At 42.3% G+C, this 25523-nt stretch overlaps 1 protein-coding gene across 1 annotated transcript in view; it reads right to left on the bottom strand.

Annotated features, from left to right (window-relative positions):
- Positions 1-204: 204 nt before the first annotated feature.
- Positions 205-25523, bottom strand: part of CREB1 (cAMP responsive element binding protein 1) — a 37414-nt gene continuing 12095 nt past the window's right edge. Inside the window, exons 2-8 of the mRNA XM_075284352.1 lie at positions 20640-20761; positions 17022-17168; positions 14403-14503; positions 12948-13090; positions 9013-9189; positions 4453-4603; positions 205-2125 (exon numbers count right to left, since the gene is read on the bottom strand). Coding sequence (XP_075140453.1) covers positions 1981-2125; positions 4453-4603; positions 9013-9189; positions 12948-13090; positions 14403-14503; positions 17022-17168; positions 20640-20753 — 978 coding nt within the window. The 5' untranslated portion in view covers positions 20754-20761 and the 3' untranslated portion in view covers positions 205-1980. The remainder of the gene's footprint in view (positions 2126-4452; positions 4604-9012; positions 9190-12947; positions 13091-14402; positions 14504-17021; positions 17169-20639; positions 20762-25523) is intronic.

Genomic DNA, 25523 nt, shown 5'->3' with positions numbered 1-25523 from the left:
AGCCCCATGTTGCGGAAACGCAGCTTTTTTTGTTGCAGATTTTGTTGTGTTTTTTTTTAGCCAAATCCTGAAATGGAATGAGCAGAAGGCAGAATATTGGAATTTCCTATATATTTGTAGCCATTCTTGGCTTTGTCTCAAAAAACTGCAGCAAAATCTGCAACAAAAAAAGCTGCCTGTCCGCAATGTGGAGCCTCAGCCTAAAAGAAAGAGCACACATTGTGTCTCCTCCTCATCATGGACACAAGCAGGTCCATCACAAGAATACGTATGTACAGATGCACGTTAGGTCATTTCTATGACAAATCTCCAAGTACTTCATCCAGATGCATCTTGTGTGCTACTTACAATTATGGAGATTTATTACCGTTGCCAGTTTGCGTTCCAGAGAATATGGCATACGTAATGCTATGTAAAGGCAGGCTTTGCTATTTATTTTACATTTGCTTTATAAAGGGTAACTAACCTGTACAAACGGTTTGGTATCAGCTTCCAGTGTGAAATGGCAGCCCTTACCGGTTTCTAAAAATCCCTTGTAAATTTTAATACCATCACTTAGAATAGAACTTGCAGATCTTAAACACATCTGAAACATATTCTAAGATTACAAATGTATGAATTTTCAGAAATTCAATTTATATAGTAATATATATGTGTGTAAAAAGTTAAAATATAAGGTATATACAATAGCACATAAGCACAAAGAAATCCTGCACGCACAAAGTAAAAAAATGTTCTGATGCAAACAATACATCATAAGTTTTAAAATACAAAATGTATTTCAAATAGTACATGATAACTCTACTCAACATAAAATATTTTACAAGACCAACAAATCCCAAAAACACAAAGTAAGCCGATTTTAAATGTTGCGGTGAGCAGAGGCTAACAGTAAACCAACGGGGAGATGCGCCCACTTTTCTTGTTTTAATATCTATCCAAGACTGGGCACAAAAGAGGAACAAAATAAAAAAAAAAATAAATCCAATTTATAAATACAAATGTGGAGTCAAATATCCCACAATAGGTTGCTGGTGATAGGGATTTGAGTTTCGAGAGGTACAGTACATAAAGAAATGATTGCAGGTTTAAAATTGCCCATAAAGTGTCGCTGTTCAAGGAATATTTAGACAATTTGCTTTCCTTAGGAGAAAACAGGGTATACAAGAAATTCATAACAATAGTTTTCATATATCCTTGTGCAACAAGGAGTGCTTCTTTAACGTCTTTCTTCAACCTCAGTCCTTTAAAACTTATCAAATGTACCTCATGTGCTTAGATCAGACGATTCAATAAAGTTTTGCACAGTTTCTTAATGTAGTGAGAGCAGTTCACGTGAACTTGTCAAATGATTGGCGCAGCCACCTAGCAAGCCGGACCAATCATCCCCAAGACACGACGAACCTACTCCACAGGACATTAACATGGTAACCTTCCACGTGTTGTGTAGTCAGTTGGATACATCAATAATAATCTTCTCATCTATGCTCGGGCCAGGCATTGTGGAGTAAAGTAGACGGGCAAAGCAAGGCAGTGTCTGTAATCAGCTCCGATAATACAGTATATAATTGTACTAAGAGCCACATCAGTGAAAGACGCCTGAATGCATTATATATACATATATATGTACACAAACCTTCCCTGCATTAACAATGTGGAGCAAACACAGGAAGGGCAAAGCGGAAATGCAAATAAACAAAAAAAAATCGATTTAAAAAAAAAAAAAAAAGTCTTTTTTCTTCTCTTCTTGATTCTTGAACAATGTTATTAACTCAGTTGGTTTGGAGGCAGGAGTTAGGAGCATTCACAGTTTAATGCAAAAAGCACAGATGAATGAAATCCTGTAGTTGCTGTCAGGCAGTTTTGCGCAAAAAGGGATATAGAAAATGAAATTCTTAAAAAAAAAACAAAAACAAAAAAAAAAACACAGTTCATCTGATTACAGGTAACCAGTCTCTCTCCTCGTTAGGGATCATAAACCTAATCAGATTTGTGGCAATAGAGGTCCTTAAGTGCTTTCAGTTCTTCAATTAAAGTCTTGTTTTGATTTTCGAGGACCGCTACTCGGTTCTCTAGGCATTTTACATATTCTTTCTTTTTCCGGCGACACTCCCGAGCAGCTTCCCTGTAAGTACAAAAAGAATACTCCTGTCACGCTAAACAAATTAGTAACAACACACCAACCCCCCACAAAACACAAGCAACTGCTTTAGATACGCTTCCAATGGGTGTATTCAGTCTGAGAGACAGAGACCGCATGTCGGCCACATTTCCCAGACCAAATGCTGCAAGGAACTAAACACGAAGCAGTGGAGTCATCGCCAATGGCAGAAGTTCCTGTTCCCCTGTGCAACTACTGCTTTGTATCACAAGTATAGAATAGTAGTATGGACATGCCTAACAAGATGATGGTTGCAGTTTTGGGTCAATGCTCCATGTTTGGTCCAGAAAATATGGCTGACATACAGTCTATGTTTCACAGAACAAATATACCCAAGTGAAGAAAGCCTAAAAATATATAAGAATCTGCACCTTATGAGCATAAGTTCTTTGACATCTAACCATCACATGTACAGTCATGGCCAAAAGTTTTGAGAATGATACAAATATTAATTTTTCAAAGTCTACTGCTTCAGTTTTTCTAATGGCAATTTGCATATACTCCAGAATGTTATAAAGAGTGATCAGCTTAACAGCAGTTACTTGCAAAGTCAATATTTGCCTAGAAAATGAACTTTATTCCCCAAAACACATTTCAACATCATTGCAGCCCTGCCTTAAAAGGACCAGCTAACATGGTTTCAGTGATTGCTCCATTAACACAGGTGTGGGTGTTGATGAGGACAGGGCTGGAGATCAATCTGTCATGATTAAGTAAGAATGACACCACTGGACACTTTAAAAGGAGGCTGGTTCTTGGTATCATTGTTTCTCTTCTGTTAACCATGATTATCTCTAAAGAAACACGTGCAGTCATCATTGCACTGCACAAAAATGGCCTAACAGGGAAGAGTATCGCAGCTAGAAAGATTGCACCTCAGTCAATAATCTATCACATCATCAAGAACTTCAAGGAGAGAGGTTCCATTGTTGGCAAAAAGGCTCCAGGGCGCCCAAGAAAGACCAGCAAGCGCCAGGACGTCTTTTAAAAGTGTTTCAGCTGCGGGATCGGGCTACCAGCAGTGCAGAGCTTGCTCAGGAATGGCAGCAGGCAGGTGTGAGTACATCTGCACGCACTGTGAGGCGGAGACTCTTGGAGCAAGGCCTGGTCTCAAGGAGGGCAGCAAAGAAGCCACTTCTCTCCAGAAAAAACATCAGGGACAGACTGATATTCTGCAAAAGGTACAGGGAGTGGACTGCTGAGGATTGGGGTAAAGTCATTTTCTCTGATGAATCCCCTTTTCGATTGTTTGGGACATCTGGAAAACAGTTTATTCGGACAAGACGAGGTGAGCACTACCACCAGTCTTGTCTCATGCCAACTGTAAAGCATCCTGAAACCATTCATGTGTGGGATTGCCTCTCAGCCAAGGGAATCCGCTCTCTCACAGCCTTGCCTAAAAACACAGCCATGAATAAAGAATGGTACCAGAATGTCCTCCAAGACCAACTTCTCCCAACCGTCCAAGAGCAGTTTGGCGATCAACAATGCCTTTTCCAGCATGATAGAGCACCTTGCCATAACGCAAAGGCGATAACTAAATGGCTCAGGGAACAAAACATAGAGATTTTGGGTCCATGGCCTGGAAACTCGCCAGATCTTAATCCCATTGAGAACTTGTGGTCAATCATCAAGAGACGGGTGGACAAACAAAAACCTACAAATTCTGACAAAATGCAAGCATTGATTGTGCAAGAATGGACTGCTATCAGTCAGGATTTGGTCCAGAAGTTGATTGAGAGCATGCCAGGGAGAATTGCAGAGGTCCTGAAGAAGAAAGGTCAACACTACAAATATTGACTTGCTGCATTAACTCATTCTGTCAATATAAGCTTTTGTTACTCATAATATGATTGCAATTATATTTCTGTATGTGATAAAAACATCTGACAAACACACATAAAAACCAGAGGGCAGCAGATCATGTGAAAATAGAAGATTTGTGTCATTCTCAAAACTTTTGGCCATGACTGTACATTATCGGAGCTTACTGAACACAATTTATGATGTTTCTGGTGCGGAGTTTTGGTCTATAATGTCAATTGGCAATTTTTACACACCATACGCTTCAGTGCAAGTGTTTTTGCTCAGAATTTCTGTGTTGTGTCGCTTAAGAGCCAAAGTGTTACTCTCAGACTTTTCCGCCTCACTGGGGCAGATTTGTGGCCAAGAGGACATTCTATGAGAGTGCCATATTTAGTATCACTGATGGTGAGGAATTACTGATCTATAGCCTTATCATAGGACCATGTAATGAAAAACAAAAATGTGAAAACTTTAAAACATCTTACCTGTTCTTCATAAGTCTCACTTCTCTTTTCCGTGCAGCTTCCTCAGCCGGCTGGGCAGGGATTGCAGGAGATGAGGCCATGACCACTCCTGGTGCAATCGTGCTTGTGGGTGCCGTGCGTATCTGATAAGTCTGTACATCCCCTGAGGCAGCTAAAAGATAGAAAGAAAGTTAGGATGAAAAATCCACAAGATTCTGCAAAACTGCATCAGTCACAGCAACTGTGCTATTTCATTGCATGGCAAAGTTGCTGTGTAGCCCTAACCTGACAGGGGTCATTTCTCCTGATAAAGTAGACAAATTTAGTTATATAACTATTATACCCCAATTAGACGCCTTGGGGCCTTTTCTGATCATTGAAGGAAAAGCATAAAAATTATAAAATAAAAGTTAATATGGGGGGGGGGGGGGAACACATTCATTTTGGTGGAAAATCTGGCCCAAAGTCTTAAAGTGAACTTGTCAGATGATTTCTGCTGCCCCAATCAGAATATGACAAAGGGAGAGAAGTGTTGAGAACCTTAAAGTGCACCTGTCTTTCTGAGATTGTCCAATTCTAATTTGATACTGCTGGAATGTGATGAGAACCCCCCCTTCCCCAACTGGTAACACCCACTTGGCCCTCAGATTTATAGACTAATTAATAGAGGAATTGCACAACAGTGGTAAAGAAGTAAGAATAAATGTCCCTGAACATTACAGAGGTGACAGGTCCTGTGTAAATATATATATTTTTCATTTTTTTCTGATGGATCTAGGATCAAAGTTAAAAGAGGTATTCCCATCTCAAGACTCCTATCTATACTGGTAGCTTATGTAAATTGAAGACTTTTCCTAAATATATTGCTTTAGAAATGCTGCTTTGTTTTCCTGCTATGTGAAATTATTCCTCCCATTGTTTACACAGCGTTTCCATAACGCCCAGACCTGTGTGATAGGACAAGTGATGTCACTCACAGCTGTTTACTAAAGCTCTGCAGGACAATCAGTTCAGCCAATTGCAGTGTTATCTCTTGAGTTCTTCTCTAGAAGCAACTGTATATTAATCCCCAGTTTAATGTTATGATCTAGAGTCTAACAGCCTGTTAGAATGCCTTGGCTCTGCATACATTTTAGCAGTGTGATCTAAGGCTAAGTTCACACATGCGTGGAAAACCGTATTTTGGTCCTGTTTTTAATGTGGGAAGCCGCGTCAAAATCGGGACCAAAATACGTTTGCTGCGACTGTTAGTTGCGGCTTCCCGCTCCAGAGTAGGCCCAAAATGAATGGGCCTAGTCCGGAGGGTGCTGCCGTGAGGCAGACGCCGCGGAATCCGCCTGAAGAAAGGGCAGCTCGCTTCTTTTTTCCGTGAGCGTAAAAAAGATTGCGAGCAGTCTCCATAGATCATTGTGAGGGGGCGGATTATGACGGGGATTCCACGCCATAATCCACCCCCTCTGTGCCCGTGTGAACAGGCCCTTAGACTGAATGAGTTTAGCAGGGGCGGGGACTTATTTCTGTCTCTAGTCTGCTTCTACTACTAAATAAAAACAAAACAAAACAAAGCAAAATACTTTGATATAAATTGTTACAAAGTCTGCAAAATGTTCACAAGATGACAACGTTAAAGGGATTCTATCATTGGCTCTAGTGATTTGGGGGGGGGGTTGTGTTGAGAGCCAGGGAAGCCTGATGAGTCGTCGTCGTCCTCCTACTCATCATCATCAGACTTCCGTGGCTCTCACCCTCCCCTGTTTACACACAGCACTCAGTGAACTTCCAGTGCTCTGTCCTGGTTAATTAGCATATCAATACAAGTGGGCTCAAAAACGGCTGAGAGGATTACTAAACAAAAGGTATGTCTGGAATAGCCTTTCTAAAGGTTATGCAAATACACTCACCGGCTACTTTATTAGGTACACCATGCTAGTAACGGGTTGGACCCCCTTTTGCCTTCAGAACTGCCTCAATTCTTCGTGGCATAGATTCAACAAGGTGCTGGAAGCATTCCTCAGAGATTTTGGTCCATATTGACATGATGGCATCACACAGTTGCCACAGATTTGTCGGCTGCACATCCATGATGCGAATCTCCCGTTCCACCACATCCCAAAGATGCTCTATTGGATTGAGATCTGGTGACTGTGGAGGCCATTGGAGTACAGTGAACTCATTGTCATGTTCAAGAAACCAGTCTGAGATGATTCCAGCTTTATGACATGGCGCATTATCCTGCTGAAAGTAGCCATCAGATGTTGGGTACATTGTGGTCATAAAGGGATGGACATGGTCAGCAACAATACTCAGGTAGGCTTTGGCGTTGCAACGATGCTCAATTGGTACCAAGGGGCCCAAAGAGTGCCAAGAAAATATTCCCCACACCACCACCACCACCAGCCTGAACTGTTGATACAAGGCAGGATGGATCCATGCTTTCATGTTGTTGACGCCAAATTCTGACCCTACCATCTGAATGTCGCAGCAGAAATCGAGACTCATCAGACCAGGCAACGTTTTTCCAATCTTCAATTGTCCAATTTCGATGAGATGTGCAAATTGTAGCCTCAGTTTCCTGTTCTTAGCTGAAAGGAGTGGCACCCGGTGTGGTCTTCTGCTGCTGTAGCCCATCTGCCTCAAAGTTCGACGTACTGTGCGTTCAGAGATGCTCTTCTGGCTACCTTGGTTGTAACGGGTGGCTATTTGAGTCACTGTTGCCTTTCTATCAGCTCGAACCAGTCTGGCCATTCTCCTCTGACCTCTGGCATCAACAACGCATTTCCGCCCACAGAACTGCCGCTCACTGGATGTTTTTTCTTTTTCGGACCATTCTCTGTAAACCCTAGAGATGGTTGTGCGTGAAAATCCCAGTAGATCAGCAGTTTCTGAAATACTCAGACCAGCCCTTCTGGCACCAACAACCATGCCACGTTCAAAGGCACTCAAATCACCTTTCTTCCCCATACTGATGCTCGGTTTGAACTGCAGGAGATTGTCTTGACCATGTCTACATGCCTAAATGCACTGAGTTGCCGCCATGTGATTGGCTGATTAGAAATTAAGTGTGAACGAGCAGTTGGACAGGTGTACCTAATAAAGTGGCCGGTGAGTGTATATGCTTAATTACATATCACTAGAGCCAATGATAGAATCCCTTTAAGTTTGGAGCTCAGCTCAGACTTCAATCTGAAGAGGGATACAGTAGATTCCAAGTAGTGAAGCAAGGGTCCCAACCCGTCTTGTAGTATAAAGAGGAACTCCACGTTTGTCAGTGTCAAAGATTTTATTAGTAAAGTTAAGTGAACGTTTTCGGTCCCATGGACCTTCATCAGACTCTGTTCATATAGACGTAATTGTACTCCGTTGGTACGGTAAGTGTCAAGTGAGGAAAGGCACTCCAGACCAATCTCCAGGAGACCGGACCAAGCCCGCAATGTGTAGACGAAATAGCAAAGTAACCAAGCAGTGTACCAGTGCTGGTGAAAAGCCTATGGCTGAGGAATGGCGCCATTCCTCAGCCATAGGCTTTTCACCAGCGCTGGTACACTGCTTGGTTACTTTGCTATTTCGTCTACACATTGCGGGCTTGGTCCGGTCTCCTGGAGATTGGTCTGGAGTGCCTTTCCTCACTTAACACTTACCGTACCAACGGAGTACAATTACGTCTATATGAACAGAGTCTGATGAAGGTCCATGGGACCGAAAACGTTCACTTAACTTTACTAATAAAATCTTTGACACTGACAAACGTGGAGTTCCTCTCAGCTCAGACTTCAGTCACACCTGCGATCGGTGACTCCATCCTGCCCTCCTCTCCGCATTTTTCAGACTTGAACTTGGCAGTCCCCACAGGTAAATGCTTTTTAAACAGGTTGTCTTTCCATTACCCAGGTCCCCAAGCAGATCCGAAGAAGGGAAACCCCCAACGCTAGTGTGAATCTAATGTTAGGCCTTCATGACTGCAGACTGAGGTCAATGAACCCTTACTAAAACTATTCGAGTACCCCTGGGTTCATCTGTGTCACTAGCCACCATCAACATGATAAAGCAATTAATACAGAAAGTAGGAATAGAGGAGCTAATGCAGGGGAGAACACAAAGAAAAGCCATAATCACGCAGACACACAAGACTATGGACACAATGAGGAGCTGCTGCAAGCAGTTGAAGACACCCCATGCAGTGGCCAATCACCTAGGCGGGATTTTGGAACCTCTAATGGTAAAGGCAAAGTCTATATCTAGTAAGGTATTTCATAGTGTCCTGTCTATTAAACAACTAAAGTTCGCCCACCAGCTATTTGTAGAATACGGGAAGTGTGAAGAAGAGACAGCAGGCAAATTGGAGAGAGGGAGATGGAAAAACCCCTTTAAGGGGTTGCCCATATTTTTATCGATGACCTATTCTTCTGATAAATTGCCAATAAAAGATTAGTTACATACCCAACTAACCTCCTATGGATGACTTATCCTAAGGATTAGGTCACCAATACATTTAAAAACTGAACTGCCCTTTTAGGTTACAGAAAACAACTTAAATACAACACAATTACACAAGTGTATATGAAATGTCATTATTTCTCTTACCTTGTACAACAACTTGGTTACTTGGTACAAGTATCTGCTGGCCATCTGTTGTCTGTGCATATTGTAAGATTGTAGGTTGAGTTGCAGCTGTGTTGGCCATAGTTAACGTCTGAAGCCCTTGAACTCCATCTGTACCGTTGTTAGCCAGTTGTATAGCTCCTCCCTGAGTAATGGCAACTAAACAAAATATAGAAAAGGTGAGTTTTGTAAAAAACAAAACAAAACCAAAACCAACCCAAAAGTATCATGGAAAGATTTTAATTTTGGTCCCACTCCTGGTTTTGGCTTACAAATACTGATGATAATGCTGTCATGTTACAAAACAGTCATTTCACACCGGTATAAAAGCAAGTATGCCTGCCACATGTATAAACCTAGCAATGCTCCTTTCTCTGATAAGCTAGGTAGTAGGCACTGATTATACTCATCTCTAGGGTAGAAAGAAGTCTATACATTATTGCATTCAGTCACAGGAAATTGGTCATGTGTCCAGCATTCTGTAGAGCAGGAGGATTTAATGTCCTACTAAGTGTCTGACACTTATACAGATAAGCCAGTCAATCACTGTATTCAATTAAAAGTTAGTAGTGAGATACATAAAGACATTAAAAATGCACACCTTTTCCCCCAAAACAGCAGAGTGAAGCAATAAATGAATGTGCTATTTCATTCATGTAAAGTTGTTTTCTAAGTATTGGTACACTTTGTAGCACAAATCATAGATTTCCTGTATTATTAACTGTTTAAAGGGATCCAATCATTGGAATCCCATTTTTTCTCCCTAACATGTAGGACAAGCCTTAAGAAAGGCTATTTTTCTACTACCTTTAGATGTCTTCTCCGTGCCGCCGTTCAGTAGAAATCCCGGATTTCTTCTGTATGCAAATGAGTTATCTCGCAGCATCCCCAATGCTGCGAGAGAACTCTTCAGCGACGCCTCTATCTTTGTTTGGAACGCTTCTTTCTGCCTCTTCTTCCAGTGCTGGGCTTCAATCTTCTAGACATGCATAGTCAGCTCTGCCATCGGGCCTTGGCGACTGCGCATGCCCGCAGCCATTTTTTGTGGCCACTTATGCGAGCATACTGCGCATATGCAGTATGCTCGTGTAGTTCACTTACGTGTTTGATGTCAGTACCAGTATATAGCTACTGAGCATGCTCAGTATGCTCGTTACTTGGTAGAACTACACGAGCGTACTGCATATGCACAGTATGCCGACGTAAGCTGCCACAAAAAAAATGGCCATGGGCATGCGCAGTCACCTCGGCCCAATGCCCAATGGCAGAGCCGACTGCGCATGTCTAGAAGGTTGAAGCCCAGTGCTGGAAGAAGAAGCGGAGAGAGGCGTTCCAGACGAAGATAGAGGCGTCGCTAGAGAGTTCTCTCGCAGCATTGGGGACCCCCCCTGTGCTGTTTGAGCACTGGGAACCGCCACCAGTGCTGCGAGATAACTCATTTGCATACAGAAGAAAACTGGGATTTCTACCATATGGAGGCGTAGAGAAGACATCTAAAGGTAGGAGAAGAATAGCCTTTTCTTAAGGCTATCCCTACGTGTTAGGGAGAAAAAATTAGATTTCAATGATTGGATCCCTTTAAGGCTAGGTTCACATCTGCACCAGGCTTTCAGTTTTTTTCTTCAGCAAGAGAACCTGAATGATGTCGAGCAGGACTGCTAAAACACTGGTTACCCAAGGACAACAACAGACCTAATGGACTATCATGGGATCCGCTATTTTGATACCGAAAGCGGTGGAGTGAAAAGTCAGGAATTTTCTCTCTGCCGGTTTCTGCAACAGAATTTGCAATGAAGACCACGACACAGATGTGAACTTAGCTTAACACAGAATATCCACAGAGGGAGATAGTTCCTGTCACACCGCTCTAATGAAAGAGTGCAAAAATCAGCTTCCGTATATTTATAGTCTCAGATTATTTAGGCGTATAAAGAGAGTAGGAACACCCCCTCTGACAATACAAGGCTATGGAAGAGTATAGTCAGGGAAGGGAGGGTGGATGTGTTGCTCACATCCCAGCGATGAAACTAGGCTGTAAGGCCTGCCCGTCTGACGATCGGGTTATATTGGTGCCAAAATTAACGGCCCCAATCTCTCCAACCACCAGGCCACATACCAGGAAAGCTGAAAGTGCCATATATATATATATATATATATATATATATATATATATATATATATATATATATATATATATATATATATATATATATATATATATACATAGTCCTATGAAAAAGTTTGGGCACCCCTATTAATCTTAATCATTTTTAGTTCTAAATATTTTGATGTTTGCAACAGCCATTTCAGTTTGATCTATCTAATAACTGATGGACACAGTAATATTTCAGGATTGAAATTAGGTTTATTGTACTAACAGAAAATGTGCAATATGCATTAAACCAAAATTTGACCGGTGCAAAAGTATGGGCACCTCAACAGAAAAGTGACATTAATATTTAGTACATCCTCCTTTTGCCTCTAGTCGCTTCCTGTAGCTTTTAATCAGTTCCTGGATCCTGGATGAAGGTATTTTGGACCATTTCTTTCTACAAAACAATTCAAGTTCAGTTAAGTTTGATGGTCGCCGAGCATGGACAGCCCGCTCTCAAATGATCTGAAAACAAAGATTGTTCAACATAGTTGTTCAGGGGAAGGATACAAAACGTTGTCTCAGAGATTTAACCTGTCAGTTTCCACTGTGAGGAACATAGTAAGGAGATGGAAGAGCACAGGGACAGTTCTTGTTAAGCCCAGAAGTGGCAGGCCAAGAAAAATATCAGAAAGGCAGAGAAGAAGAATGGTGAGAACAGTCAAGGACAATCCACAGACCAACTCCAAAGAGCTGCAGCATCATCTTTCTGCAGATGGTGTCACTGTGCATCAGTCAGCAATACAGTGCACTTTGCGCAAGGAGAAGCTGTATGGGAGAGTGATGAGAAAGAAGCCGTTTCTGCACGCACGCCACAAATAGAGTTGCCTGAGGTATGCAAAAGCACATTTGGACAAGCCAACTTCATTTTGGAAACAAAGATTGAGTTGTTTGGTTATAAAAAAAAGGCGTTATGTATGGCGTCCAAAAAGAAACAGCATTCCAAGAAAAACACATGCTACCCACTGTAAAATTTGGTAGAGGTTCCATCATGCTTTGGGGCTGTGTGGCCAATGCCGGCACAGGGAATCTTGTTAAAGTTGAGGGTCGCATGGATTCCACTCAGTATCAGCTGATTCTTGAGAATAATGTTCAAGAATCAGTGACGAAGTTGAAGTTACGCCGGGGATGGATATTTCAGCAAGACAATGATCCAAAACACTGCTCCAAATCGACTCAGGCATTCATGCAGAGGAACAATTACAATGTTCTGGAATGGCCATCCCAGTCCCCAGACCTGAATATCATTGAACATCTGTGGGATGATTTGAAGCGGGCTGTCCATGCTCGGCGACCATCTAACTTAACTGAACTTGAATTGTTTGTCCAAAATACCTTTATCCAGGATCCAGGAACTGATTAAAAGCTACAGGAAGCGACTAGAGGCTGTTATCTTTGCAAAAGGAGGATGTACTAAATATTAATGTCACTTTTCTGTTGAGGTGCCCATACTTTTGCACCGGTCAAATTTTGGTTTAATGCATATTGCACATTTTCTGTTAGTACAATAAACCTCATTTCAATCCTGAAATATTACTGTGTCCATCAGTTATTAGATATATCAAACTGAAATGGCTGTTGCAAATACCAAAATATTTAGAACTAAAAATGATTAAGATTAATAGGGGTGCCCAAACTTTTTCATAGGACTGTATATGTTAAATATATATGAAATCACTAGACTGTAGGTAGCTCATAGGCCGTAAAACACTGCAATGCATCTGTTTAAATTTTTTTTTTTTATCAAAATCTGTCCAATACTTACTATACTGGCCACTGCTGGTTTGGTAGATAGGCGTCGGTACGGTCACGGTTGTAATAGCTGGAGCAGATGTCTCCTCTTCAGACTTTTCTTCTTCAATTCTTGGTACACCAGGGGCATCTGAAGATAGGTCATTTAAGATTTTTCTGTGGAAATAAAGTTAGTGACTTTAACATGTCCCACAGACAATAAAATGACAATTGCACACATTTACAGAGACACTGATTAGCTTTCTACAATCTAATCTGAGTTTAGGGAAGTCTCTTTATACAGCAAGAAACATATGTAAAGGAGTTGTCCAGGATGTTTCTGGCGTATCCTTGATATCAATGTGAGCAAAGCTTCAGAACTTTCTATAGAAAGAATATGATCGTAGCCTCTGTCTAAAGCTGGCTTCTGACATCAGATTCTAAATCACTTAACTGTTTATAGCAGGATCAACCCAATATCGGGCACAATTATTTGTGCATGGAGGCCCCTAGACATGCCCTCTGTATTTGCAATGCTAACAGATCATTGTTACTTTTTGCATTTGGACCACATAGCAAGGAGCACTACCAGAAAGGAGCAAATAATATATTGTTAATCTGGTGAGCTATGTGCAAGTCAATGCTAAAGGACGTCCGTATAGGGCAGGTTCACATCTGCGCCCTGGTCACTGTTTTGCAGGTTTCCGTTTCCTGCCCGAAACTGGACAGGAGACGGAAACCTGCAGTCAGTTTTCAAACCCATTCATTTCAATTGGTTTGGAAAATGTCTGGCCGTGAGCGCCTGTAAGCCTTTTGTGCTCTCCGCGGTGAAATTGTTTTTTTTTTTTTTTTTTTAAGTGGACACAAAGTCGGACATGCAGGACTTTGTGTCCAGTTAAAAAAAAACAAAAAACAATTTCACTGCGGAGAGCACAAAAGGCTTACAGGCGCTCATGGCCGGACACGGTCTGCCAGGTTTCCGTCGGCAGCAGACGGAAACCTGAAAACGGAGATCGGGTGCTGGTGTGAACCCGCCCTAAGGTGTAATTAAACAAAGGCCACATTACCTGATCTCAGATGTAGCAATGGTCATGCACTTTGCATTATCACGTGACTAGTACCTGAACTATCCCCAGCATATACCATTTCGGGCTGTCTGCATCATACAGAAAGCCATAGCTCCATCTTGTATCAGAGTTATATACAGAAGACATGCAGAGTCTGTGAGGCACCACAATTACAAAAAGCTTCAGAGCTGGAAGAACTGTTGCACAAATGGGCATAATTTCTCCCGAACTGCTAAGTAAAATGCAGCCACGTTTTTACCACTCGTGGATAGATGGTGCTAACGAGTACAGATCAAAGGGCAAACTTGAATAGCCCTGGTATGTTACAAAACCCTAATATGTTAAATTTTATTACTTGCAAAAAAAAAGAAAGATAAAATCATCTTAAGATATTAGAACAAAGTTGTTAGCTACTTTTATACCTGTAAGAGGGTCGTCTTGACAAAATTTCTCTGCGCTTCTGAGAGTCTGTAACACTGTCTACGGATTCTTGTGAATCTTCACTTTCTGCTATTGTGGAAATCTGATCGAAAAAAAAGCATGAGAAGATGTCAATTTCTATTGTCAATTACTGTATTTAGGAACACAATAAGTAGTCGCATCATTTGAACACTACAGAGCTATACTAATCCTTTTTCATACTGAAAAGCTTTGTTGTGTTTTGTACTTTGAGTCAATGCTAAGTGTATGCAACTGTGTAAGCAAATCTGAGGTATACACTTTGTTGCACCCTATGAAAATGTAGGCCACAAAAAAGGAAAACCAAACCAGCTGCCAGTGCTGTACCACAAGCATTGTACTAGGAACACAAGTTCCAACACTGCAAATATCTGACTACCCATTTTGTTAGTTGCCTGTAGAGACGAGCGAACACTATATGAAACAGCTGTTGTGAATAGCACGCTCCCATAGAAATGAATGGATGGAGGCGGCACGTGGGAGGAGGGGTTAAGCGGCAAAGTCAGCATGCCAGCCGCTTCCATTCATTTCTATGGGAGCGTGCTATTCGAAACGGCTATTTCGTATAGTGTTCGCTCATCTCTAGTTGCCTGTACTTGTCAGATGCACAAAGTCATGCAACTACATTTGGCAAAGCAAGCACTCCAGAATTCTCAAGTTAGGTCATAAAATAAGGATTTGCGGCTTTTTGCATCTTTTTACACTACTCACCACACATCTGATAAATGGTGATTTACCCATCTAGCGGTCTCTACTCCAGACTTACTAAATCTGATGATGTAAAAGTAGCAAAAAATTCTGCAATCTCTTACAGTCGTGGGTGCTGGAGAATGTGGGGTAACATTTTACATCAGAAGCATTAAAGACTTATAGATGCACCAAATTTATTGGTCATCATGTGAAATTTAATAAGTTAACATTTGATAAGTCAGGCACAAATTACACCAATGCAGACTTCATTTTCTGTGTTCGGTATGTATGAGACTATACTGCAGATTGCTCCACCAATTAGTCACTGTTCCATTAATTTATGCAAGGTTTGTCAAAATTTTAGTGACTATATAACAAATTTAATGGAGCATGAGAAGTACCTCTGCAGCTTTAAAGTGGTTTTCCAGGACTATGAGATTGGTTACCTATCGTTAAGATAGATCATCATTGGTAGACTGGTAAAAAATGACACCAAGGACCCCTCTGATCATCAATTTGAAAAAGTTGCAGCACTTGGGTTAATTCCACTTACTCCATTGGTCACATGGTGATGCTGAAGCTCTGTCCCATTGAAATGAATGGGGCTCAGCTGTTATGTCAAGCAGTCACAATACAACGTAGAGCACAAGGTAGTCCTCAACTTACAACGTTGATCCGTTCTTGCGCGGCGGCGTAAACCGAATTTCGACGTAAGTAGGAACGCCACGTAGGAACGGATCAACGTGATTTAGTGTGCAACGGCTCAGAACCGAGGAAGACTGTAACATATACAGTAGTCTTCCTCAGTTCTGAGCCGCTGCACACTAAATCACGTACTGTACAGGGAGAGCTGGCAGATTGCATTTATGCTGGAGCTGACTTTTTCTCATAGGAATGCATTGGCCAGCGTTGATTGGCCAGTGTACAGCATTTGGCCAATCAACGCTGGCCAGGAGGCGGAGTCTAATATCGGACCACAATGGAGACTGCTGTGGGCTGATCTTATAGTCTGCCTCCTCACAGACGAGCCTCCGGCAGAACGAGTGTTCATTGGCCGAATGCTGTACACTGGCCAATCAACGTTGGTCAATTCATTCCTATGAGAAAAAGTCAGCTCCCTTATAACAGCAAGCTGCCAGCTCTCTTCTGACTAGCAAGGACGAGCCTGCTGCAGAACCAGCGTTGATTTGCCGCAGGCTCGTCCTTGCTAGTCGGGAGTGCTGCCAGTTTTCTGTTACGAGGGAGCTTACTTTTTAGCTCATCTCTAGTAACCACAAAACATCGTAACCCGAGGACTACCCGTACTCTGTTTTTTAAAGTACTAAAGATGTGACAAAATCCGCATCAATCAGCTGATCTGTGGAAGCCCCAAGTGTTTGATCGCAAAGACCTACTCTAAGGACAGGTGATAAATCTCAGTCTCAGAACTCCTTTAACATGGTTGTGGCCAAATAATATTTTTACTGTAACGTGTTAAAGTGGACCTTTCATTACTTCAACCAAAGCCAGTTCTTTATATCCTTTAATAGGTGCTGTTCTACTGATCCAACACTGTTAGACATTATTCTCTAGTTCCCATCATTCCCAAGCAATGCAGCAAGTTTGTTTAGTTCTGAAGTCTCTGACATGGTCCGATTACAGGCGGTTACTGTCAGAGTTCACAGTCACATGTTTTTTTTCTCCTCTAGCCCAAGATTCCCTCATAAGTAGAAAGCCCAATTACAATATCGGGCATAGACTACAGGGACGCTGGGGGCTAGAGAATACAAATTCAATTGTGCTGGAATCACTGGAGTGGCATTTATTAAAGGTCGCAGAGAACTAGCGATGGTGGAGGTGGTAAAAAGTCCACTTTATTCAAAGAATAAAAAATGTGAAAATAACTGACTCACTTGGACTGTCTGCACTTGTGGAGACTGTATAACAGAAGGCTGTGCAGCTTGAATAACCCCGTGTACCTGTACTGTCTGTCCATTTGGAAGTTGGACTAATGTAACAGTCGGAGCAGAAGATGTTGCATGAGCAGCTGCCATGGAAACCTAACAAGATTGAAAGGAAATCTATTATGGCAAAACATGACATATCATATAATCTTTAAATATTTATTATTTATTTATTATGCTTACTTATATAGCGCCATCATATTCCGCAGCGCTTTACAGACATTGACAGTCACTGTCCCATATAGGGCTCACAATCTACAGTCCCTATCAGTATGTCTTTGGCATGTGGGAGGAAACCGGAGTACCCGGAGGAAACCCACGCAAACACGGGGAGAACATACAAACTCCTTGCAGATGTTGTCCTCAGCGGGATTCGAACCCAGGACTCCAGTGCTGCAAGGCTGCAGTGCTAACCACTGAGCCACTGTGCTATGTAAATAACTTATTAGCAAAGTAACAAAACTGTTTTCTCTAAATAAATAAAAGTCTAAAACATCCATCCATGAAATGATAGTGATGAAGATATTAGTTTACTGTGAATGAGGACTGTATACATGCACAGGATGATCTGGCTAATTTACTGTTCCTGACCAGATGCTCAGGGGCAAACACCACACCTAAACTTGCCGTACACGTTTTCATCTGTGACACTATTTTATACTTAAACGGGTTTTATTAAGGATTTTTCAAAGAAAATAATACAACACAAGTAAAAGAAGACAAGCAGAGCATCAATGAAAAAAAAAAACATATAAATCAGTAGGCTGGGAGGCCAAAAAAAGACCCCCCCGCTCATAAACATCAAAAATAAAATAGCTCAACACGGAGAAGAAAAGGAAATAAAGAAAGAACAAGAAACAAACAAACAAACACAAGACGAAAACGGGGAGACCACAAACAGAATCAGAACGGGAAGCGGAGGAAAGGGAAAGCCAGAGAGAAAGAGGAGAAGAAAACAGGCGGCCACGTCACACTCAAGCAAAGGCAGTAGAAAAAGCAGAAGATTCTGACATAATCCAAGGACGCCAGCTAAGCTCAAACTTGGAATAAGTGGGAGAGTCTTCCGCCACCAAGGTCTCCATTCTATGTATAAGGAGGAGCTCCTGGAGGAACTCAAGCAGGGAGGGTGGAGTGGAGCTGCGCCAGTGCCTTGGAATAACGGTCCTGGCGGCCGTAAGAAAATGTCTCAGGAGGTCCTCCTTAATAGCCGACAGCTTGCCAGGGATGACTGACAGAAGTGCCAGCTGAGGAGAAACAGTCACAGAGCGCCCACTGACCATAGAATACAATGAAAACACCGCATCCCAGAAAGGTCGCAGAACATCACAGTCCCACCAAATATGTAGCATAGTACCCCTAGCGGAACCACAGCGCCAACATAAGTCCGAAACTGCAGGGAAAATCCTATGAAGAAGCACTGGACACCTATACCACCGGGAAAGAATCTTGAAATTCCTCTCCTGAGCACTACATGGTAGGGCCATCTTATGAGAAAGCAGGAAGGATCTGTCCCAATCCGCAGAAGACAGACTTACAGGGAGGTCAGAATTCCAAGCAGCAACATAGGAGGGGAGTCCGGCCGTGGCATCCGAAAGGAGAGTGTCATACAGCAGCGAAAGAACGCGAGGGGGGGGAGGTCCGTCGCCCAGCAAGGGATTCTAAAGCTAAGGCCGGAGGAGAGAGGTGAGAAGGGAGAGAGAACCGCGTCAAGAAGGATTGGAGTTGGGCATACTCCAACCACGAGAGGTGTAGGTCAGGGTGAGAGCTACACAACTGGGCAAAAGGAAGGAGCGGAGAATCACCCGCCACCTCCTGAAGACGAGTACGATTCTCTTTCTCCCAGCAGAGGAACCGATCCACTGAGCACCCAGGGGGGAACATGGGATTCTCGAAGAGGGGAGTCATGGGGCCCGGAACACGGGCCAAGCGACCAGAAGAGCAGACCAGATCCCACACCCTCAGGAAGTGCGAAGGGAGAACATAGAGGCCAGGAGGTTTGGGACGAAAGTGCGGTGGAATCCATGGCCAAGAGGAGAGCGAAGATGATATCAGGTCAAATTCGATGGACACCCACTGCTTATCTTGGCGACGGAATTGCCAGTCAAACAGACGAAGCAAAACCGAGGCGCGATAATAAAGGCGCACATCCGGGAGGCCAACACCCCCCCTGGACTTACGCCTGACAAGGGTGCTAAACCAAAGTCTGCTCCGAGAGGAGCCCCATACAAACTTCCCAAACAAGGATTGTACCCTAGCCAAAAAAGTGCGTGGGAGAGGGATGGGAAGGGCCTGAAACAAATACAAAAACCGGGGGAGGACATCCATTTTAAGGGCATGGATTCGGCTGAACCAAGAAGGAAGACGAGCGCCATAAGAGCGTAGGTCCGAAGCAATGGCATCCAAAAGTGGGAGGTAATTTAGGTGGAACAGGGAAGCAGGATCAGGGGAGATATGGATCCCCAAGTATTTGAAGGAGGAAGGTTGCCACTTAAAAGGGAAAGTCTGCGCCAGAAATTCAACCTCGGAAGGAGGAAGTGAGACATTAAGGGCCTCACTCTTAGATAGATTAACCTTGAAATTACTGAGGGCACCAAAACGGGAGAATTCACGCTGAATAGCTGGAAACGACACCCGCGGTTCGGACTGTGACACTAATTTGATCACCATTCGCTTCCTTCTCTAAATCCACTAAATAAGAAATATCAGATCAGGTGACACTTCCTTCCTGACAGAGCTGCTCTTAAACCTATCATGGCAGATCGAGACTCGTTCTTTGGTATCAGCATTCACCCTCACACCACAGAGGCAGTCATCATAGTGGCTCTGTGTTATACCTAAACACATTGTTTTAGGCTGAGGCCCCACGTTGCGGAAACACTATTTTTGTTGGGGATTTTGCTGCAGTTTTCTGAGCCAAACCAAAGAGTGGCTTGAGTAGAAGGGAGAAATATAAGAACTTCCTTTATATTTCCCATCTTTTTTCTTCCTATCCCATTTTTCCACTCTTGGCTTTGGCTCAAAAAAAAAAAACAAAAAAAAAAAACCCCGCAGCAATCAAAACAACAACAAAAAAGAAAATAAAAACTATTAAAGACAATTAAAAGTTAAATTTTTTTTTGTAAATTTAAATAAAATAATTTAGCTGATTTCCTCTAACCATCTTAGTGGTGACAGCCTGTTGCATTGATTGATTAGTTGACATGATCATAATTGCAGGAACTTTCTATGGTCTTGGACCTATTAGACACTCAGCAATGATATCCTTATTGTAGCTGGGTTATCTTCTCATCCATGTAGTATCATCATCATAACCTGTCCAAAAGGAAATCAAGGCTGTGAGTATAAAATGTTCCTGCACTCATAGTCACATCCATTGGCAATCGATCAAAACAGCAAACTATCAGCAGTAAGATGGTTAGCAGAATTTTTTTGATTATTTATATTTGCAGAGAGGTTTAACTTTTAACTGCCTAAAAATTTAAATATGGTTACGTTCATGGGAAGACCCCTTGAAATAATTTGCCATTTACTCATCCCTTTAAGAAAGTCTTTTCTAGAATACTATACCTGTGCTAATGTTGCAATCTGTGGTTGAGTTTGAATAGTCATTTGTTGGGCCTCTGCCTCCGTCACAGCCGCATCCCCACTCTGCTGCGTCTCTGCTCCAGATTCCATGGTCATTTAGTTACCTAAAACAAAGTTTAATTAGAAGTATATCTTTAATAAAAACATAGGAAAACATTTGACTAAGAACTGTTGAACTGGCAATTGAAATTTTGTCAGATGTTCTTCAGGACAAGGCCGCAAACTGTTAAGTTGAGATACACCAAAAGCGCTTTTCTCTCCACATTTTTCGCCCTTTTCAGGTAGAAACCGAATGGAAACCACACAGACCCCATTATAGCCTGTGGGGTCTGCAGGTTTCCTAAAGTAACTGCTTTTTCATGCGGATTAGGTTTGCATTCAGGGGTTCCCTAAGCGGACCCCAAACGGAAACCTATGTGCAAATGTGAACCTAGAGTAAGATTTATATAACAATAAACTATTAAAGAGGACCTTTCACCACTTTTGGGCACATGCAGTGTTATATACTGCTGGAAAGCTGACAGTGCGCTGATTTCAGCGCACTGTCGGCTTTCCCGATCTGTGCCCGGTGTAAAGAGCTTACGGCCTGGTACCGTAGTGCTCTATGGTCAGAAGGGCGTTTCTGACCATTAGCCAGAGACGTCCTTCTGCCTCGCGGCGCCAATCGCGCTGTGCTGTGGAGCGGGGAGGAACGCCCCCTCCCTCTGCTCACAGCGCTCGTCCATAGACGAGCATTATCAGGAGAGGGAGGGGGGAGTTCCTCCCCGCTCCACAGCACAGCGTGATTGGCGCCGCGAGGCAGAAGGACGTCTCTGGCTAATGGTCAGAAACGCCCTTCTGACCATAGAGCACTACGGTACCGGGCCATAAGCTCTTTACACCGGGCACAGATCGGGAAAGCCGACAGTGCGCTGAATTCAGCGCACTGTCAGCTTTCCAGCAGTATATAACACTGCATGTGCCCAAAAGTGGTGAAAGGTCCTCTTTAATGAGATTTAAAAATCAAAATTCAATATTACAGGAGTGTACAGAGCTTAATACTGATAAAACTGTGCACACAGAATACAGCGCAGTACACAGTATAGTACACAACAGTACACAACACAGTACACAACAGTACACAACAGTTCAGTACACAGAACAGTAAACCAGAGAAAGGAAAACATAGTAAAGGCAACACGTGTAATTTTACTATGATGTTACATTATTTAACCACTTCAGTACCGGGCCAATTTCTGGTCCAGGACCAGACACATTTTCAGGTTTTTTGTATGTGCGGTTTTGAGGGCTATAACATTTTTATTATTTACGTTATTCAACTAGTTTCTGTGTCTTTTTTCGGTGACACATAGGGCTTTATTTTTTTATATCTGAGAAAATATAAACAAAAGAGGAGGGAAAACGTGTCTGTTTTTCACTTTTCATTTTTTTTATTTAATAGAACAAAGTGCTACCAAAACCTTTATAAAATAGAATTTTCCTCTTCATTACGGTCATTTTTATTTTGTATGGTGTCGTTGGGGGTGGGACTAGAAGCTGTAATAAGGTGTGTTATTGATGTATTTCTTTCTTTCATTATAGTCCTTTGGGGACATCTGATCACTTTTTTCTTTTTGTGCAGGAGGTTGCTTTCCTGTGTAACTGCTACATTTAGCCCCAGTTGCAGAAGGAATACGGCCTCCTGCCCATATCTAAAGAGTTGATCTGGGTCCTGTAGGATCTAACAATCTCTGATCCCACGGATCACATGACCGCTGAGTCAGAGGGCGGCCCCATCATGGCAGTGGCCTAACAGAGCTCCTAGCTGGATATACAGAGCTCATTATGCGCTTTGTACACAGTGATTGGGATGACAGGGACGGTAAAGCACCATGGAATTAATGGTGCTATATAAATAAATAATAATAAATAAACCATCCCTGCCTTCTCTATGGGAGCTCTGGCTGTAGTTACCAAATCGTGCAGCAGCTGGAAACTACAAGGCTTAGGCTAGGTTCACATTACCATATTTTATTCCATTGGTATGATCTGCAATAGGGTCCTAGAAACACACAGCTTCACCACTGTCGCTTAAGGCTTTACATTTTCAGTCATTCCCCACACAGCTTAAAGTAGAACTCCCATTTTAATTGTGGTGTGTGTCGGGGGGGGGTTTGTGACCCTCTTTTTAGATTTTTTTTAACCTATTCAGCTTCCTTTTAATAGTAACAAGCTGTAAAGCTCCCATCAGTCAAATGGGGGATGGTCAATACAAATGGATATATCTGTGAATTTATACCACTGATTCTGCTATCATAGGAAAGATTGCTGCCAAGATTGAAATACTAGCTGCACAATATTTAGAGATAACACTAGTTAAAAACACAGACAGGAAAGTGACTATTTGCACCATGAACTGCTGCATATTAAAGGGGTTGTCCAGGATGTAAAATTTACAGCAAGGAAAATTTACTGGGGAAAGTAAAGAAAAAAACAAAACATACCCACATGTCCCTGGTGTTTCAATGTCCATTTGCATCCTTGCGAAAAACTGTATATGCTGGACAGTCTCTTTAATAAAGTTAATAAGATAATAGTAGATTTAAAAAAAAAAAAAAAAAAAGGGGGGGGGGGTTACACTTTAACATAATATACTGAAGAATGCAATGATAAATAAGTTTTACCCCAGTTTGTGCAATAAATTTCCCAATCTTTATGCAGATGTAGCAGAGTGTGGCTTCTACTTTCTGCACCATGACGTCTGATCACAGAAGACAGTAAGAGTAATTGAATCCCATTGATGGAGCTGATATGAGTGTTCGCGTTTGCTACACTTGTTTTAGATTACGTATAATTTGCATTGCCTCTTGTCTAAGTCCTTTTACACCCGGTTCACGCCAGCACTCACTATAATGGGATCCTTCAGTTGTCTGTTTTTGTTTCTTTTTTTTTAACTGAAACTGTTAGAGGTTTTCTGGGCATGACTTATTTCTCTGCCGATTTTTAGCAGATTCTCCGACTGAGACTCCAGCGCAGATGTGAACGTAGTCTGATTTTGCAGGAAGACCCAACATTTTTTTATTGGTGACATTTAGGGTACATAAATCTGGGATAGGACAATGAAGCCCCGAGGAAAGAAGAGCACTTTTTTGTGGTTTACTTTTGTACCAACCCTGGATGTTTTTGAGTTTGCGACTCAAATCACAAACTTTTTATGCCTTATGTGCCTGAGAACTGACACACAGGGCAAAATAACTCTGTATCACTGTCACTAACTTATGCTATTTAAAGGGATTCTACCATTAAAGCAACTTTTTTTCTAATTACCATGTCGGAATAGCCTTAAGAAAGGCTATTCGTCTCCTACCTTTAGATGTGGTCTCCGTCGTGCCGTTCCTTAGAAATACCGGTACGCTAATGAGCTCTCGGCAGCAATGGGGGCGTCCTTCTTCTTCATCTGCCTCCTCCCCTTGTCTGTCGTCTTCTTTTTTTCATCATGTCTGATGCCTGCGCAGTCGGCTCTGACAGCGAGACCCTGTTAGAGCCAACTGCGCATGCTCAGTAAGGTCCGTACAGCCCTCCGACGCCTGGATGAGGGCTGTACGGACCTTACTGACCATGCGCAGTCGGCTCAGGGTCTCGCTGTCAGAGCCGACTGCACAGATGTCAAACATGACGAAGAAAGCAAACGACAGACAAGGGGAGGAAGCAGATGAAGAAGAAGGATGCCCCCATTGCTGCCGAGACCTCATTAGCATACCAGTAAGTACCGGTATTTCTAAGGAACGGCGTGACGGAGACCACATCTAAAGGTAAGAGACGAATAGCTTTTCTTAAGGCTATTCCGACATAGTAATTAGAAAAAAAAGTCGCTTTAATGGTAGAATCCCTTTAACATCTACGCCTGTTAACTATTTTGCATCCAGACATACAAATATACAAGTGTATAAATGGTATAAATGCTTTTGTTGATAAGTTGCCATTCATCAAGATTACATTAGAAGATAATCGCCTGATCAGGTTCAGGAAAAGTGCTAGAAAGGATTAAGTTCTCAAAAAGATTAGGAAAATTCTCTCCTCAGCATATAACAGTATAAAGACAATAGTCTAAGTAGTACAAAGAGTTGTATACAGGCTTTATTCACCAAATGAGAACAGATATCAGTGATCATATCCATTTCAAATATTTTAGAAGAGCTTGGATGAAAATCTCAATGTTACATACAAAGTGGTGTGACATGAGAGCAGTCAGTGAAATCTCTATTAGGCCGAGGCCCAACATTGCAGAAACGCGGCTTTTTTTGCGTCAGATTTTGTTGCATTTCATTGGCTACAAAAGGAATATGAAATATACATGAAGCTATTATACTTTTCCCTTCTGCTCAATCCACTCCTGGCTTTGACTCAAAACAAAGCAATAAAATCTTCCAAGAAAATAAGCTGTGTTTTGCAGAAAAGTGACTGTTGCAGATTTTGCTCGGTTTTGTTTTTAAGCTAAATCTAGGGAGTGTCCACAAAACGGAACAGAAAATATAAAAGGAAGTGCGTGGACCTCTCCCTTAGCATAGGGGATAGCTAAAGCTGCAGACCTAGTATGTGATTAAGGGCCCGTACACATGACCACGAATTACACAGTCTGGGCCGCAAAATATAAGACAAGTCCTATTCCTGTCCTACTTTGTGGCCCACGCATCCGCAGCTCCTATTCATTTAATGAAAGCGGCCTCGTCCATGCACGAGTAGGACACGGGAAACATCGGCATGTCATCCATTCCTTTAACATACGGTCAGCCAACCGGCCTTAGCCTAAGGTCTCACGTAGAGGCAGCAGCAAAAAAAGCACTGCAAGTTTCCTCTGTGTTAGCGTTTCTGTACGTATAACTGATA

The sequence above is a fragment of the Leptodactylus fuscus genome, chromosome 8 (genome assembly GCF_031893055.1).
Source record: "Leptodactylus fuscus isolate aLepFus1 chromosome 8, aLepFus1.hap2, whole genome shotgun sequence".
Classification (NCBI taxonomy): domain Eukaryota; kingdom Metazoa; phylum Chordata; class Amphibia; order Anura; family Leptodactylidae; genus Leptodactylus; species Leptodactylus fuscus.
Note: the sequence above shows the minus strand (reverse complement) of the source record. Positions and strands in the feature narration are given on the sequence as shown.